This window comes from Myxine glutinosa, chromosome 14 (assembly GCF_964187855.1).
Source record: "Myxine glutinosa chromosome 14, kmMyxGlut1.1, whole genome shotgun sequence".
NCBI lineage: Eukaryota > Metazoa > Chordata > Myxini > Myxiniformes > Myxinidae > Myxine > Myxine glutinosa.
Genome location: NC_136274.1, coordinates 10,416,144 through 10,430,883, shown reverse-complemented (window position 1 = coordinate 10,430,883; position 14,740 = coordinate 10,416,144). Strand labels below are relative to the sequence as shown.

The 14,740-nt window shown below is 48.3% G+C and overlaps 1 protein-coding gene across 3 annotated transcripts in view; it reads right to left on the bottom strand.

The window, feature by feature from the left end:
- LOC137439424 (POZ-, AT hook-, and zinc finger-containing protein 1) overlaps positions 1-14,740 on the bottom strand; it is an 89,372-nt gene that overhangs the window by 11,247 nt on the left and 63,385 nt on the right. For 2 of the 3 annotated variants that reach the window (XR_010986926.2, XM_068135163.2), the window contains one exon: positions 14,461-14,620. The exons of the other annotated variant lie outside the window; for it this stretch is intronic. Coding sequence is in view for 1 of the 2 variants with exons in the window: in XM_068135163.2 (XP_067991264.1) it covers positions 14,461-14,620 (160 nt within the window). In the remaining variant the exon portion in view is untranslated. The remainder of the gene's footprint in view (positions 1-14,460; positions 14,621-14,740) is intronic. 3 annotated transcript variants of the gene reach the window in all.

Genomic DNA, 14,740 nt, shown 5'->3' with positions numbered 1-14,740 from the left:
TGACTCACACCACCGATCAAACATGTTTTCTTTCACTCTGGCAAACTCCACATGGGTCTCACTCTCCCTCTTCCTGGCATTCCTGAATTTTTGCCTGTAAGCTTCCGGAACCAACTCATAGGCTTTGAGGATGTGCTTCTTCAGTACCTCATAATCTGCACATTGGTCCATTGGTAGCGCCGAATAAATTTCCTGAGCTTTCCCCACCAGCACACTTTGCACGAGTATGGTCCAGGCATCCTCCGGCCAGTTTAATTGTCGAGCCACTTTCTCAAAGTGTGGAAAAAATTTCGCGACTTCTTTTTCACTGAACGGTGGAACCAGCCTCACATGTCTGCCCACATCCCAGGTTTTCTGGTTAGGTGTCGACCCCGTCAGCAAGGGTGGTGCCTCTCCCCGTTCTCTCATTAACTCCAGCTCCTTGAATTTGATTTCTTGCTGAAGCTCCATGTCACGTTCCTTTAATTCCCTTTCCGCTTTTCTCTCCTCTGCTTCGAGGTCCCTTGCAGCTCTCCTTTCCTCTGCTTTTTTGTCTTCTAACCTTTCCTGGAGTTCTCGTTCCACTCTCCTTTCCTCTGCTTGTTTCTCTTCCCTCCTCTCTTCTGCTTTCCTTTCTTCTTCTGCTCTTTCCTTTTCTGCTTTCCTTTCTTCTTCTGCTCTTTCCTTTTCTGCTTTCCTTTCTTCTTCTTTAATCCGTTCCTGGCTCCGTAATTGCAACTCCAGTTTCCGGAGCTCAACGTCTTCTGGTTCTTCGGGTAGCCACTCCCAGGCTAACTCGTCCCATGTTCCTAATCCCACCATAGATTGTATCACCGTGGCCTGCAACTCTGCCTTCCTCAAATTAGTTCGGACCTCCAAGTTAAAATGTTTGGCCAATTTCAAGAGGTCCGACTTTAGCAACGCTCGGAACTGTGCCTCACTCGGGGTTACCCCAAAGTTCTGTGCCACAAACGCCATGGTGCCTATCGTTAACACCTGTTAACCTTCACCCAAGATTTTACCCCAATTTCTCAAAAAAAAAATTACCAATTAATAATTAATTAATAATTTTTAATTAATAAAAAATTATTATTTTATTATTTTATACAATTTTAAATCCCGGACGTAGACCCAATTGCGAAACCGCAAATCGTAATCCCGGACGAGCCCCCAATTCTGTTACGTGGTCCCCTCGGTGAATACCTGGTCTCGGTGACCCCCGGACCGTGAGAGGAACTCCGCCAGCAAGCTGTATTATATATGCGCTTTCGCCACGCAATCCATATGAATTTAACCCAGGAGACAACTGATGTTCAAGGATATATTTCCAATGGTAATGATACCATACAATTTCAAGGACACAACCACGGAGATTTTTCCCGAGCAATCAACAATACACCACCATCAACAATATTTCAATGACACAACCACGGAGATTCTCCCCGAGCAATCCACAATACACAATCATCAACAATTCCCAATTCACAATCAATTCCCTAGGATTAAGATGGCCATCTTATACATGTGTGTCCCGGTGAGTACTCACGACACCCTTTTGGTCTCGGTCCCGCACAATGTCTCTGGGCCCCTCCTGACCAAGATGATGGTCGCCGTCGCCGCTCTCGGGCGGTTGAACGAACCCCGGGTGGACGTTTTTCCACCGGGCAGGTATCGTACCAGGCACCGAGGCTGCAGCCCCTCGTGGCCACGCGAAGCGGATACGGTAGAGAAAGCCAAACCCCACGCCGCTTGCAAGGCGCGTTAGGCCCCAACGTGCGACCCGCACGCGTCTGTTTGGACGGTGCCGCGAACGAGGCCAGACGCGGGTTCGGTGCACGGCCCCACGTCAACTTGACGTCTCCACCGGGCAGGTACACGTTCTGGTAATTCCTCTCGCCAGACAGGCTTCGGAACGCCGCTGTTCCACGCAGCGCAAGGTCGATCCCACCTTTTGGTCGGAGCGGGGCGAGGAAGAATAATACTCGTCCTTTTTTCCTCGTCTTTTCCTCTTCCGTTTCCGGTCACTTCCGTTTCCGGCCACTGGTTCAGAAGGGCTCCTGACCCTCCAACCACAACAACGACACAACAACTTAATATACTACACACGGATAAGCAAAGACCTGAATGGTAATTCACATACATTCACATAAATATTGTTGCGAATATGGAATTTGGCCTCCATATCCGCTTGTAAATATTCCCCTATTTTCTCCAATACTCCCCAACTTTCCCCAATCCCCCATTCCCTAGTCCCATTGCATGTAAACAACAATCAGTAGAGCCGACCTTCCCCTTATTCCCCCATTAAATGTCGTGCCCAGGTCCACCGCACCACACGTAGACAACTTTCGGACATCTTCCTAGTTATTCTTAATCTATGTCAGTTAAGGCCTCGTTTCCATTAATTATGACTCTTCGTTGCACCAGAATGTGATTATATGGCATCAGTAGTGAGTTTAGGACCTTTCCCATACCTCCTCCCATCTTCTTCCCCAAACAACAACAATAACAACAACTACAACAACAATTACAACTACCACTACGACTACAACAACAGAGGGGCGGGGAGTGTGCGTCCTCACACCGGCTCGGTTACCCGCCATGACCATGCGCTCCACGGCGTTACCCCGAAGGGGCTGGCTGTCAGCTCCTCGTCAGGGGCGGAGCCAGTAACCCCCCCACGCACCCAATGAGAAGCAACGTGCCGATTCCATCTGGGGCGGAGCTAACGAGCCGAGGGCGTGTCACTCCCCGCCGGATATACGCGGCCCCGCGCCGGATGTGATGACAGATGCGCCTCAGCTTGGAGAGAGAAGCCACCGCCACCCCCAGCGCGACGATACCTCCCCGCATCTTTGGACCGGACCGGACCGTACTGTACCCTGCCCCGAGCCCAGGAGGACCTGGAGCCATCGATACCCGCTTTCCTGTCATCAACCCCCGTGTGAGTCAGCCGTTGTCCCGTTTGTCTGTCGTCTGTCCGGGGTTAATATAAGAGTGTGTCTAAGTGCCTGTCTTTCTGTGATTATACCTCTAGCCCCTGTAATCTGACCTTTCCGTACGAATATAATCTCCTCCGGAGGTCTTGAGAATTGAAACATTGGTGTCGTATTGTGTTATTGTAATCCAGCCGGGTGTCTTCTTTTTCTTATTGAGCCAGCATCGCGCGACTAGTCAACGTTCGGGCACAATCGGGTAACTTGTGCAGACGTGGTCATACCATAAAACCGCTCGGTAAATAACATCCAAGCCACGTCTGTAACAATTGGTGTCTGGGAGTGAGATTCGAGGCCCGACCAAATTTTTTTTTAAAAACGAATAGAGAAAAAAAAAAAAAATTTGGTCAAAATTTGGAGCGGCCGAAATTTGGATTTGTTTTACGAAACTCGAATTTTGCAAGTCGCGCTATGGCGGATCAAGACGGCTGGGGTCCGGTAGGGGAGAGTGAAGCAGGGTCGGTCCAGGACCAAAGTGAGACACGTGAGGAGAGCGAAACAGCGGGGGTAGCAGACGCGCGAAATGGCGCCTCGCTGGTCACCGCGCCGGCGACCGTGACAGCGCCCCTGGTGGATTTGGACTTGTTTTTTTTGCAAATGAAGGCCCTTATGGCCCAGAATAATGAAGAAATGGCAAACAGAATGGGGAACCGGATGGATGCTCAGGGTGAGCAATTGGGAGACCAAATTAGAGGTTTGAAAAGCAGTATGGGACAAATGGGAAACGAAATGGGGGTAATGAGGGACGAAGCGAGGGGTACCAGTGAGGGATTAGACAATAATTTTAAGGGATTAGACAATAATTTTAAGGGATTAGACATGAAATTTGGGAAATTAGACGATAGATTAGGGGAAATACAGGAGGGGTTAACGGGGGTAGAAAACAGAATGGCCGCTCAAGAGAATCAAATGGAAGGGATGCAAAAAGGGTTAGAGGGGTTAGAAAACACCATGGAAGGCAAATTGAGGGACATGAGGGACCAAGCGGAAAGGGAAGTTAACCAAATGGGGCAGCAGATAGAGGGGGTCAGAATGGGGGTAGAAACCAAACTGGATGCTCACAGGGAGGAAATGGAGCAGATGAGGGTGGCATCTGGGCAGGAGATGCAAGTGATGGGAGAGGAGATCAGAAGAGGAGTGAGTGAGGAGGTCGGAGGAGTGCGCGAGGAGGTGAGGCACTGTGAGGAGCACATGGAAAAGGAGGTGAGAAAGGCGACTGTAAAGTTACAAGGGGGCATAGAGGACCTGACGCAGGAGGTGGAGCAGCTGACGGTGGGACAAACGGAGTTAGTGGAGCAGGTTCAAAGGAACACTGCGGTATTAGGAGGGTTAAAAGCGACACAAAACGACATAAAAAACGACTTGATAGCGACAAAGAGGCAGTGTCAGACGGTACGTGAGGGACTGACAACGAGGTTGGACGAGGTGATAGAGGTAATGGAGACGAAGGACCGGCAGGTGAGGACGCACATGGAAACGGTCAAGGTAGCCTTGGAGGACGAGCTTGAGGAGACGTACCGGGGAATGAAAGAGGTGAAGCAGAAACTAGAAGAAGTGGAAGAAGGGATGAGCGAAATTAAGAAGCGACGGAGAGGGGATAAGAAAGAAATAAAAGAGGAGATAAAAGAATTGGTCCAAAGTCTGTGTTTGGATCGTGATGATGTGCTCATTAACCGGATGAGGGATTCGCAGGTGATGGAGGAGAAGCGAAGAGGAAGAGGACCCGGTGTAAGTGGTGACCAATATGGTCGTGCGTATGATGCGCCAGGGGATTTAAGAAGCTTGGGGGTCGAGATAGACCCGGGTGTTCGTGAGAGGCCGTTGGTGAAGTGTGCGACAGGTCTGGTGTGCGAAAAAGGAGGTGTGCAAGAAAGTCCGACTCTGGGGTGTGTGAGGAAAAAGTGCGTGCCAAGGAGTGAGGGTGCTGGCGAGAGTGAGTCGGTCGTAGCGCGTGTGCGAGGAAGCACGTGGAAGCACGGTGTGGTGAGTGTTACAGAGGGTGTGACGGGAGAGTGTGCGCAAGAGTATGCGCGAGAAAGGTGTGTGACGGACAGGTGCATGAGGAAAGAGTGCGCTGTCAGAAGTAAGGAAGAGTGTCCACCTGTGGTGAGTGTTACAGAGGGTGTAACGGGAGAGTGTGCGCGAGAAAGGTGTGTAACGGACAGGGGCATGAGGAAAGAGTGCGCTGTCAAGAGTAAGGGTGAGTGCGTTGTCAAGAGTGGTGGCGAGAGTAGTGAGAGTGACATGGAGCATGAGTTAGTTGTGACAGGTGAGCGAGGATGTACACCTGGGATGGAAGGATGCACACCTGGAATGGTAGAGCGTGAGTGGGAATGCACGCTGGAATTGGTGGTGAGGCACGTGGTTGGGTGTGCGAATGAGGGCACACCTGTGATTGTCACAGAGGAGGTGACCGAGGAGGGGGTGCGAAGCGGTGTGTTGGTGAGGTGTGCGACCAACGAATGTGTGCCAAAGTGTTCGGTGGTCAGGTGTGTGACCAAGGCTGTGAGTGGAATGGGTGTACCTGGGTGTGTAAGGAACGGTACGAGGAGCATGGGCACGACTGGATGTGTGAGCAAGGAACGGGCTGCGGGGTGTAAGCGTCCAGGTGAAGCATCGACGTTAGACGGGGTAGAGTTTAGAACGACTTATAGCCGAATCGGGCCCTCGGTGCGTGCTGGGCCTCGCTTTGAACGGCCGCGTCCGTGCTCCACTAGGCGGAGCGGGCAGCCCGATAGGAAGGGTCGTTATGGCGACCACGTTTTGTTGAGGCGTGCCGGCAGGTCGAGATCGGGACATTGGATGGCTCCACGCCGAGGTGATGCGTGGGATCTCGGCCCGGGTAAGCCCCCGTCCCTGCACCGAATGCGGGACGTGTCCAGCCACTGTCACCAAACAATCCGCATCCATTGCTTGGCTTTACGAAGCCGGGCTTTGGACAGGAATTGGCGCACCGAGAGGCAGTAGTGAGTAGACTGGGTGATGAGGTTAGTGTTTTGGACCCAAAATTAGAGAAAAACAAAATTTGATGATTGGCAAGGGATTGGCAGTAGTGATTGGCAGATGATTGGCAAATTTTTGATTTGTTGAAATTTGATGTGCAAAATTGGTAGTGAGAGACCCCCGATGTGGTGGGATGGCAAATCCACCATCCTTCCCATGTGGGGGCAAAGGAGCAATAGATTATGGGGTGTAGGGCAGTGAAAACTAGCCCGGGTGGGTTAGGTTATATTGATAGGGATCTAGAGAAGATGACATTAGGTGACGTTAAGTTTAGTTAGTGACTGATACCTGTAGTGGGGACGCAGGTAGATTAGGGTGGATGATAATGACGTGGGAGCGCAATAGTTTAAAGGGACGACTGGGAAGCGCAAGTTTCAGAAGGGAGTAGTTAGCTGAGATGATGCCGTGTGTGTGAGGATGGAACAGGTGTGATTGCACAGGTGTGCAACTGGACAGGTGTGTGGAGCAGTGTGTGAGTAGTGAGTGTGTGGATCAGCGCGAATGCGCTTGGGGAGAGAAGGGTGCAGGTGGCACCAGGTGTGAGAGCACAGGTGTGCAAGTACAGGTGTGTGGAGAGAGTTGGAGTGAGTGGTACGGAGTGGTGTGCATGGTGCGAAGGTGTGGATGGGGGAAGAGTGGACCCCTTTCACGAGCACCCGGGGCGGGTAGTGTAAGTGTTAGGTAGAGGGTGCAGGTAAATTGTGGTTGGATATTGGCATTTGTGGTGCGGTTGCAGAATGGTGTTGTGAATGGGTGCATTAGTGTTGTGGAAATGGCTGGGCGTGTAGCCTGTTAGTGTGTGTAGTTGGTTGGGCACTCCACCACTGTGAGGATGTCGGCCAGGTGAGGCCGCAGGTGGGCTCTGGGAGCCGGTAGTTGTGAGTGGGTGCCTGAGGATCCCGGGTGTGGATCGGGCAGCCCAGTGCCAGAGAGGGCACGGAGTGGGGAGAGAGCCAGAGGGCCTTCCCCTGGTAGTTAGGTTAGGGTAAGGAGCAGGTAAGCTCGGAGGCAACTGCAGTGGTGGAGGTGTGCAGGTGGGTAGACCCACTGGGAGAGGTACACGTCGCAGCCCAGAAATTGTACGAGGGCACCGGGAGATGAATCGGGGGAGTGAGACCCCAAATTGAAGAGCACCACAGTTTGGCCAATGGGAATTGGTTTTTAGAACCCATAGTGTAAGAGGGCCAATGGTTTGGCCGGAGAAAGACCCCGGGTAGTGTAAAGTTGTTAAAGTCATTTCGGAGATAGTTAGGATTGATGAACCTGTCGCACCATACGCAGCCACTTACCTGTGGTGATGATGATGACTCCACACCTGTGTTTTCTTTGTTTTGTGCAGGAAATGAGATTGCTGTGAGGATTTGTGAGACGCATCACGACGTGGATGAGACATTGGGGTGATTCCATCTCTCCCTCCCTAGGAGGGACTGATGATGAATTGGTAATGGCAAATTTTGATGTTGAGTTGAAAATGGCAAATTTTGATGAGAGTTGAAAATGGCAAATTTGATTGGTTAGGAGGGAGAGAAGACGAATTTGGTTTATGGGAGGAACGGGGAAGACAGTAGGGATGTTTGTTGATTTGTAAAGTAGATGTTTATGGGTAGTGTTGTGTTGTGTGGATACAGTAAGGGGTAAGGGAGGGGCCATGTAGGTTACCTGGTTGGGGGGGGGGGCGTACGATAGGAACGTACCTGTCTCACCTGGTTCCCATGTGCCCCCAGTGTGCATTACCTTATATTGCGTGCACTTTTGCGCCCTTACCACCTTACTCACTTGGTTCTTCTTTTGTCTCCCACCTCCGAGGATCTGGCTTTGGGGTAGAGAGAGAGGAGAGAGAGGTGCTGGCTGCGCAGTTGTGGGCCTGCACTTTCGCTGTTTGCTGCCGGGATCGATACACCATATGGACCGCAATGTTTGTGGCCACCCACAATGGACCGCAGTTCGTTTGCGGCCAAGCACCACCCGGGGATGGACCTATGGGTCAACGTGGCACCTATGCCATAAAGGTGAACCACTGTTAATTAACACCACTGAAGGCCACACGAAGAGCAAGAGACACCTGCAGGGTTAGGGGTTGTCGAATTTATTTTTATTCCAATGAACAATGGTGACTGCACCGATTGGCGGTGGGGTGGTGCTTTTGATGCTGGGACGGGGTGCTCTGCACGTTATTAAAGGCCGTTGGCCACAGAGCACTCGTGGGTTGGTGTATCGATGCTGGCAAGCGCGCTCTCTCTATGCATAACATCTGCATGTGTTCCTCCAAAAACAGGTCCTGGATCGTAGTGTAGATATCAGCGTAATCTTGTAAATAATGCTCCCTACCGGCTGTATGTTTAGTTTGAGGATTCTTTCCGGATTCGGTTATCCTGTGGGTGTGTTTCTGTGAGGAGAAGGGTGCAACGTCGCAGGGGGACATATTTACTCATTTGTGAATATCTGTAAAACTGTCGCACTCAGGGTAGAGTTAATAGTAGAGGGAACTACATTGCGTGCCACACTAAAGTAGGTAAAAATTTATCGGGTCGGGACGCCTCGAGGGTAGAGAAGGGTGCAATGTTGCGAATATGGAATTTGGCCTCCATATCCGCTTGTAAATATTCCCCTATTTTCTCCAATACTCCCCAACTTTCCCCAATCCCCCATTCCCTAGTCCCATTGCATGTAAACAACAATCAGTAGAGCCGACCTTCCCCTTATTCCCCCATTAAATGTCGTGCCCAGGTCCACCGCACCACACGTAGACAACTTTCGGACATCTTCCTAGTTATTCTTAATCTATGTCAGTTAAGGCCTCGTTTCCATTAATTATGACTCTTCGTTGCACCAGAATGTGATTATATGGCATCAGTAGTGAGTTTAGGACCTTTCCCATACCTCCTCCCATCTTCTTCCCCAAACAACAACAATAACAACAACTACAACAACAATTACAACTACCACTACGACTACAACAACAGAGGGGCGGGGAGTGTGCGTCCTCACACCGGCTCGGTTACCCGCCATGACCATGCGCTCCACGGCGTTACCCCGAAGGGGCTGGCTGTCAGCTCCTCGTCAGGGGCGGAGCCAGTAACCCCCCCACGCACCCAATGAGAAGCAACGTGCCGATTCCATCTGGGGCGGAGCTAACGAGCCGAGGGCGTGTCACTCCCCGCCGGATATACGCGGCCCCGCGCCGGATGTGATGACAGATGCGCCTCAGCTTGGAGAGAGAAGCCACCGCCACCCCCAGCGCGACGATACCTCCCCGCATCTTTGGACCGGACCGGACCGTACTGTACCCTGCCCCGAGCCCAGGAGGACCTGGAGCCATCGATACCCGCTTTCCTGTCATCAACCCCCGTGTGAGTCAGCCGTTGTCCCATTTGTCTGTCGTCTGTCCGGGGTTAATATAAGAGTGTGTCTAAGTGCCTGTCTTTCTGTGATTATACCTCTAGCCCCTGTAATCTGACCTTTCCGTACGAATATAATCTCCTCCGGAGGTCTTGAGAATTGAAACATTGGTGTCGTATTGTGTTATTGTAATCCAGCCGGGTGTCTTCTTTTTCTTATTGAGCCAGCATCGCGCGACTAGTCAACGTTCGGGCACAATCGGGTAACTTGTGCAGACGTGGTCATACCATAAAACCGCTCGGTAAATAACATCCAAGCCACGTCTGTAACAATATGTAACAGAAAAACTGAAAATACACTCTACACACGATTTAATAACACCCGGTCAGAAATCAATAACTTCCACACCAGTCAGGGCAAATCTCTACCTTACACGATACACTTTAATCAACCGGATCACTCTATAAATGACATTCAGATCTCTGCCATTGAATCAATCACAAATCGTTCACACACCACGATTCTGAAACGTGAGTCCTTTTGGATACACAAACTTCGGACAAAAGTCCCTCATGGCATAAATTTTGATGACTAAAGCATGTTCCCACATCAACCCAATCAAATTGTTAACCGTAACCCATTCATTCATTCATTCATTCATCATTCATTCATTCATTCATTCTACCTTTATATGTCATTTATATAAATATATAAATATATTATATGAATATAAATGGGATATGAATATATGCTTGTGTGTTTATGTATGTATATCTCTATATTTGTATATGCACGTGCACCCTAACTGTAACGCAAACGGTCACTTCCGTTGAACTTAGGGCCGGTGAGTGAACTTTGGCGTGGCTCTTCCTTCTGTATGCATTTTCTACACACATCACACATCTCACACACATATCACCATACATACTTGACTGATATACATGGCTGCTGTTTTTGTAGACTCAGAAGAAGACCTTTGTTGGTCGAAAGCTTGTCGACAATTAAAGATCGACGTCCTGAAGCTACGTCCGCGTCTTATTTAATCTAACGATTATTTATTCAATACAAATGAGACGCCCTGCTCGTACTTTGGAGTTTCTACTATTTCTTACAGTTATATATATATATATATATATATATATATATATATATATATATATATATATACGTATATATATATATATATATATATATATATATATATATATATATATACACACACTGTATATATATATGACTCCATGGTAAGATCTCCAACCTTTAATTGAACAAACAATGACTCAACGTTTCGATTAACAACATGCGACAAAGCCACACGCCTCCGTTAATCTTCCTCAAGAGTGATAAAATCATCTCAACATCCCCTTATATGCAAAGTGGGCGGGGTATATGCAAAGTGGGGTGGGCAAAGCTGGACAGCCAATGAAACCGTATCACACCGCTCTCGTGAACGGAGACGTTACTGACCAAATTCAAAAATCAACCGCATACTAACGGCTCAAAATAATCCTGTAAGCAATGCTGGATTATAACTCAAGTGTTTAGAAAATCAGGAACAATCATTACATTTAATTAAAAGTTAAACTTGTAAACAATTAAATTAAAACTGAATTCAATTTTCAGCACAGCATTTGCTGAAAGAGTGAAGCAGCTCACCATCGAAGCACACAAGACCATGGTTTCATTTGATGTTGTGTCTTTATTTACCAACGTGCCCATAGCCCTGGCGATTGAGGTGGAAAACCGGCGTTTGATGGAAGATGATCGATGGAAAGAGACTGCGGGAGCTTTAAGCCCGATGGACGTCTGTGACATGCTTTCTACCTGCCTCTCTTCCACCTACTATGTATTTAATGAGGTATATTACAAGCAGGCCATTATGGGTTCCCCGGTATCGGCTGTGATTGCCAACATGGTGATGGAGGATTTGGAGGAACGCACCATTCCAGCCCTGTTCGTGCAACCACGTGTTTGGTTCCGGTACGTGGATGACACATTTGTCATCTGTCACTCTGATGAGGTGGGCATCATACATGAGACCATAAATAAAACTTTTTCCTCCATCAATTTCACCATTGAAGAGGAGAAAAATGGAGCCCTTCCCTTCCTGGATACACTCGTAGCAAGGGATCCCAAAGGAGCCTTAAAGGTAACGTGTACAGAAAACCAACACACACTGATCGCTACCTTGATTTCAATTCTTGCCATCAAATGGAACACAAAAGATCGGTGGTGCACACCCTCTCAAAAAGAGCACGTGATTTACCATCTACCTTTGAAGACAAGATGAGTGAGGTGGACCATCTTCAAAATGTGTTGAGGGCAAATGGTTATCCTGACAGCTTGCTACCCAACAGGAAAACGATAAGGGCTTCCCCGCACAACAGGCTGAGACCGAGAGAACAACCAAAGGGTTTGTGTGTTCTCCCTTTTGTACCGGGGGTTTCACAAAGGGTCGGCAGAATTTTCAAGTCGGCAGGAGTGAGGGTGAGTTTCACACCGGTTTTCACCCTTATGAGGGTCAAGGACAAGCTTCCGAGGAAGGATAGGTCAGGGGTGGTATACGTAGTGCCCTGTGGTTGTGGAGCCGAGTATGTGGGTGAAACCGGGAGGACCTTAGGTCAACGTATTGCTGAACACCAAAAAGCATTTGAATGTAATTATCCCAGCAGATCTGCTATTGCCAAACACGGCCTTAAGGAAGGCCACACACCTTTATGGGATAGGGTTAATATTTTGGGTTCCACACCCAACAGAAACAGAAGACGTGTTTTGGAGGCTTGGCACACAGAAGAAACTGTTACCTCGATCACACAAGAGGTAGTTGACTTACCGGTAGCGTTTGACCCACTCTTGTGTAAACGAAGCAGGCATTCCGTACTTTGAACAACGAGTCCACATAATATATCACACAAGGTTTCTATTCGGACAATTTGCCCCCTCCCCCTCCTCCCTCCAAACCACCCCTCTCCCAACCCCCCCCCCTCCGCTTCCACCCCCCCTCTGGTTCCCCCCCCCCATTTTATCCCCCCCATAACCCCCCTCCTTCCCGCATTCCCCTTTACCGCATAGGGCCACATGTGATGATCTTGATATTATGGCAATTTTATTTTATCTTAAAATTTTTTGCTTTAATATATTTACAGTTTTAATTTAATTTACAATTTAATTGTTTACAAGTTTAACTTTTAATTAAATGTAATGATTGTTCCTGATTTTCTAAACATGAGTTATAATCCAGCATTGCTTACAGGATTATTTTGAGCCGTTAATATGCGGTTGATTTTTGAATTTGGTCAGTAACGTTCTTAGTTCACGAGAGCGGTGTGATACGGTTTCATTGGCTGTCCAGCTTTGCCCACCCCACTTTGCATATACCCCGCCCACTTTGCATATAAGGGGATGTTGAGATGATTTTATCACTCTTGAGGAAGATTAACGGAAGCGTGTGGCTTTGTCACATGTTGTTAATCGAAACGTTGAGTCATTGTTTGTTCAATTAAAGGTTGGAGATTTACCATGGAGTCATTTGGATTTACTCCCAACCGCAAATCTTTGTGTGTATGTATGTATGTATATATATATATATATATATATATATACACGTGTGTGTGTGTATGTATATATATCAAACAACAATATACAATTCCCTTTTTAAGGCCATTTTTCCCTGATAAAGCGGGGGTTAGCCTTGCGGGCCCCATGACGATCATCATGGTTCCCTTTTTGAGGCAATGTTTTTATGGCCGGATGCCCTTCCTGACACCAAACCTTTCGTCGCCTCTTATGACACGCAGGGATACGGTGTACCTATTCTAAACCAGGGCACACACCGGCACGTTCGTCCCAGCAAGCTGGTACTCAATTTGCCGACCTCGGAAGGATGACAGATATATACAGTGTATATACAGCCTGGTGTTGGCTTAGCGGTTAGGGTGCCGGTTTGGGATCCTAGGATCCTGGGTTCGAATCCCGGTCAATCGCTGAATTAATGCCAGGGGGGTTAGACTCAGCCTGTCATCCTTCCGAGGTCGGCAAATTTGATTACCAGTTCACTGGTAATTCCCTGTGTCACAAGAGGCGACTGACAGGGTTGGTGGCAGGAAAGGCATCTGGCCGTAAAACATTGCTTCAAAAAGGGGACCACGGTGCCCGAAAAAGGCCGACCCCTGCTCTGCAGGGAAAAATGGCCTCTAAAGGTGGTTGTATACAGCGCTAGAATATATATGATGTACCAGAAAGTAATGTTGTTTTTTTAAATCTGTGTATTCCTCTTTGAAAAATGGCATTACTTTCCGGTGCACCTCATATCACATGCAAAGATAACCATCTCTGTCTTGTATGCACTCCTAAACTGCTGGGCACGTTGAGTTCAAACTTGGTGGTTGTACTCTGTGTGTACCCGTGAACATTTCTGGTGGTTAAAAGATATTCATAGCCTCATTTGTTTTGGCGTGAGTGGTGACGAAGTTCTCTATGTAAATGTGTATCATGTAGCGCCGCTTCTGGTTGGAGTGGGTATTACAAGTCATAATAAAATAAAATAGCACTTATCTGCAGGAAAACCTTAGAGACCATAAATTATCATGATCATTCAAGGAGTTTGTTTATTTAACTTATTTGCACAGCTGAAGCTAATTAGCTAAGCTGTAGCTTGTGCTTAGGGATGAAGGGGTAGAAAAGGTAGTGAGAGAAGGGATACGGATGGGAGTGGATGAAGGGATTGAGGGTAGTGGGTGATTGGGTTGTGTATGTATGTGAAGGCGTAAAGAAGGCAGTGGGATAAGTCTGAGTGGATGAAGGCTTTGAGGGAAATGTGTAGAGTAGAATGGGGGGGATCGGTTGCCAAGTGAATCAATTGAAGGGAGTAGGCTTTCAGGCATCAACTGTAACGGGCCATCTCGTGTATACGAGGGCTGAACCAACATCAGTGGATTACACACTTTAAGCTCATACAGCGCTGGCAGAAATGCGTGGATGGTTCTGGAGATTTATGTCCAAAAGTAATATGATGTCCAGTTACTATTGACATGTACCTTAGTTTTACTGCACAATAAACGTGCTCATGACTTTCCGTACGGCCCTCGCGTATCATTTGAAGAATCTCAAAAAGCAAATCCTCAGATAGTGCTTGTGGCCTTACCTTTGAGAGCTTTTGCCAGCCGGTTGCTGTGGAGTTTCATGTGGCTCGGCACGTAGGCCGCGGTAAGGAGTTTGCCACATACCCCGCATGGTACCTTAGCTTGGTGGCGAGTGGCATGTGCTTTCAGGCGCTCTTGCGTAGCAAACCCGAGATTGCACGTCTGAAACGGGTGAACAAAAACGTGATGCAAAATACACACAGACAGAGCTGCTTCATGTCACGCCATCATCAAATCAGTCTGATCTGTGTGCACAAATGGCCTTCTTTTTAATTCTTTTAA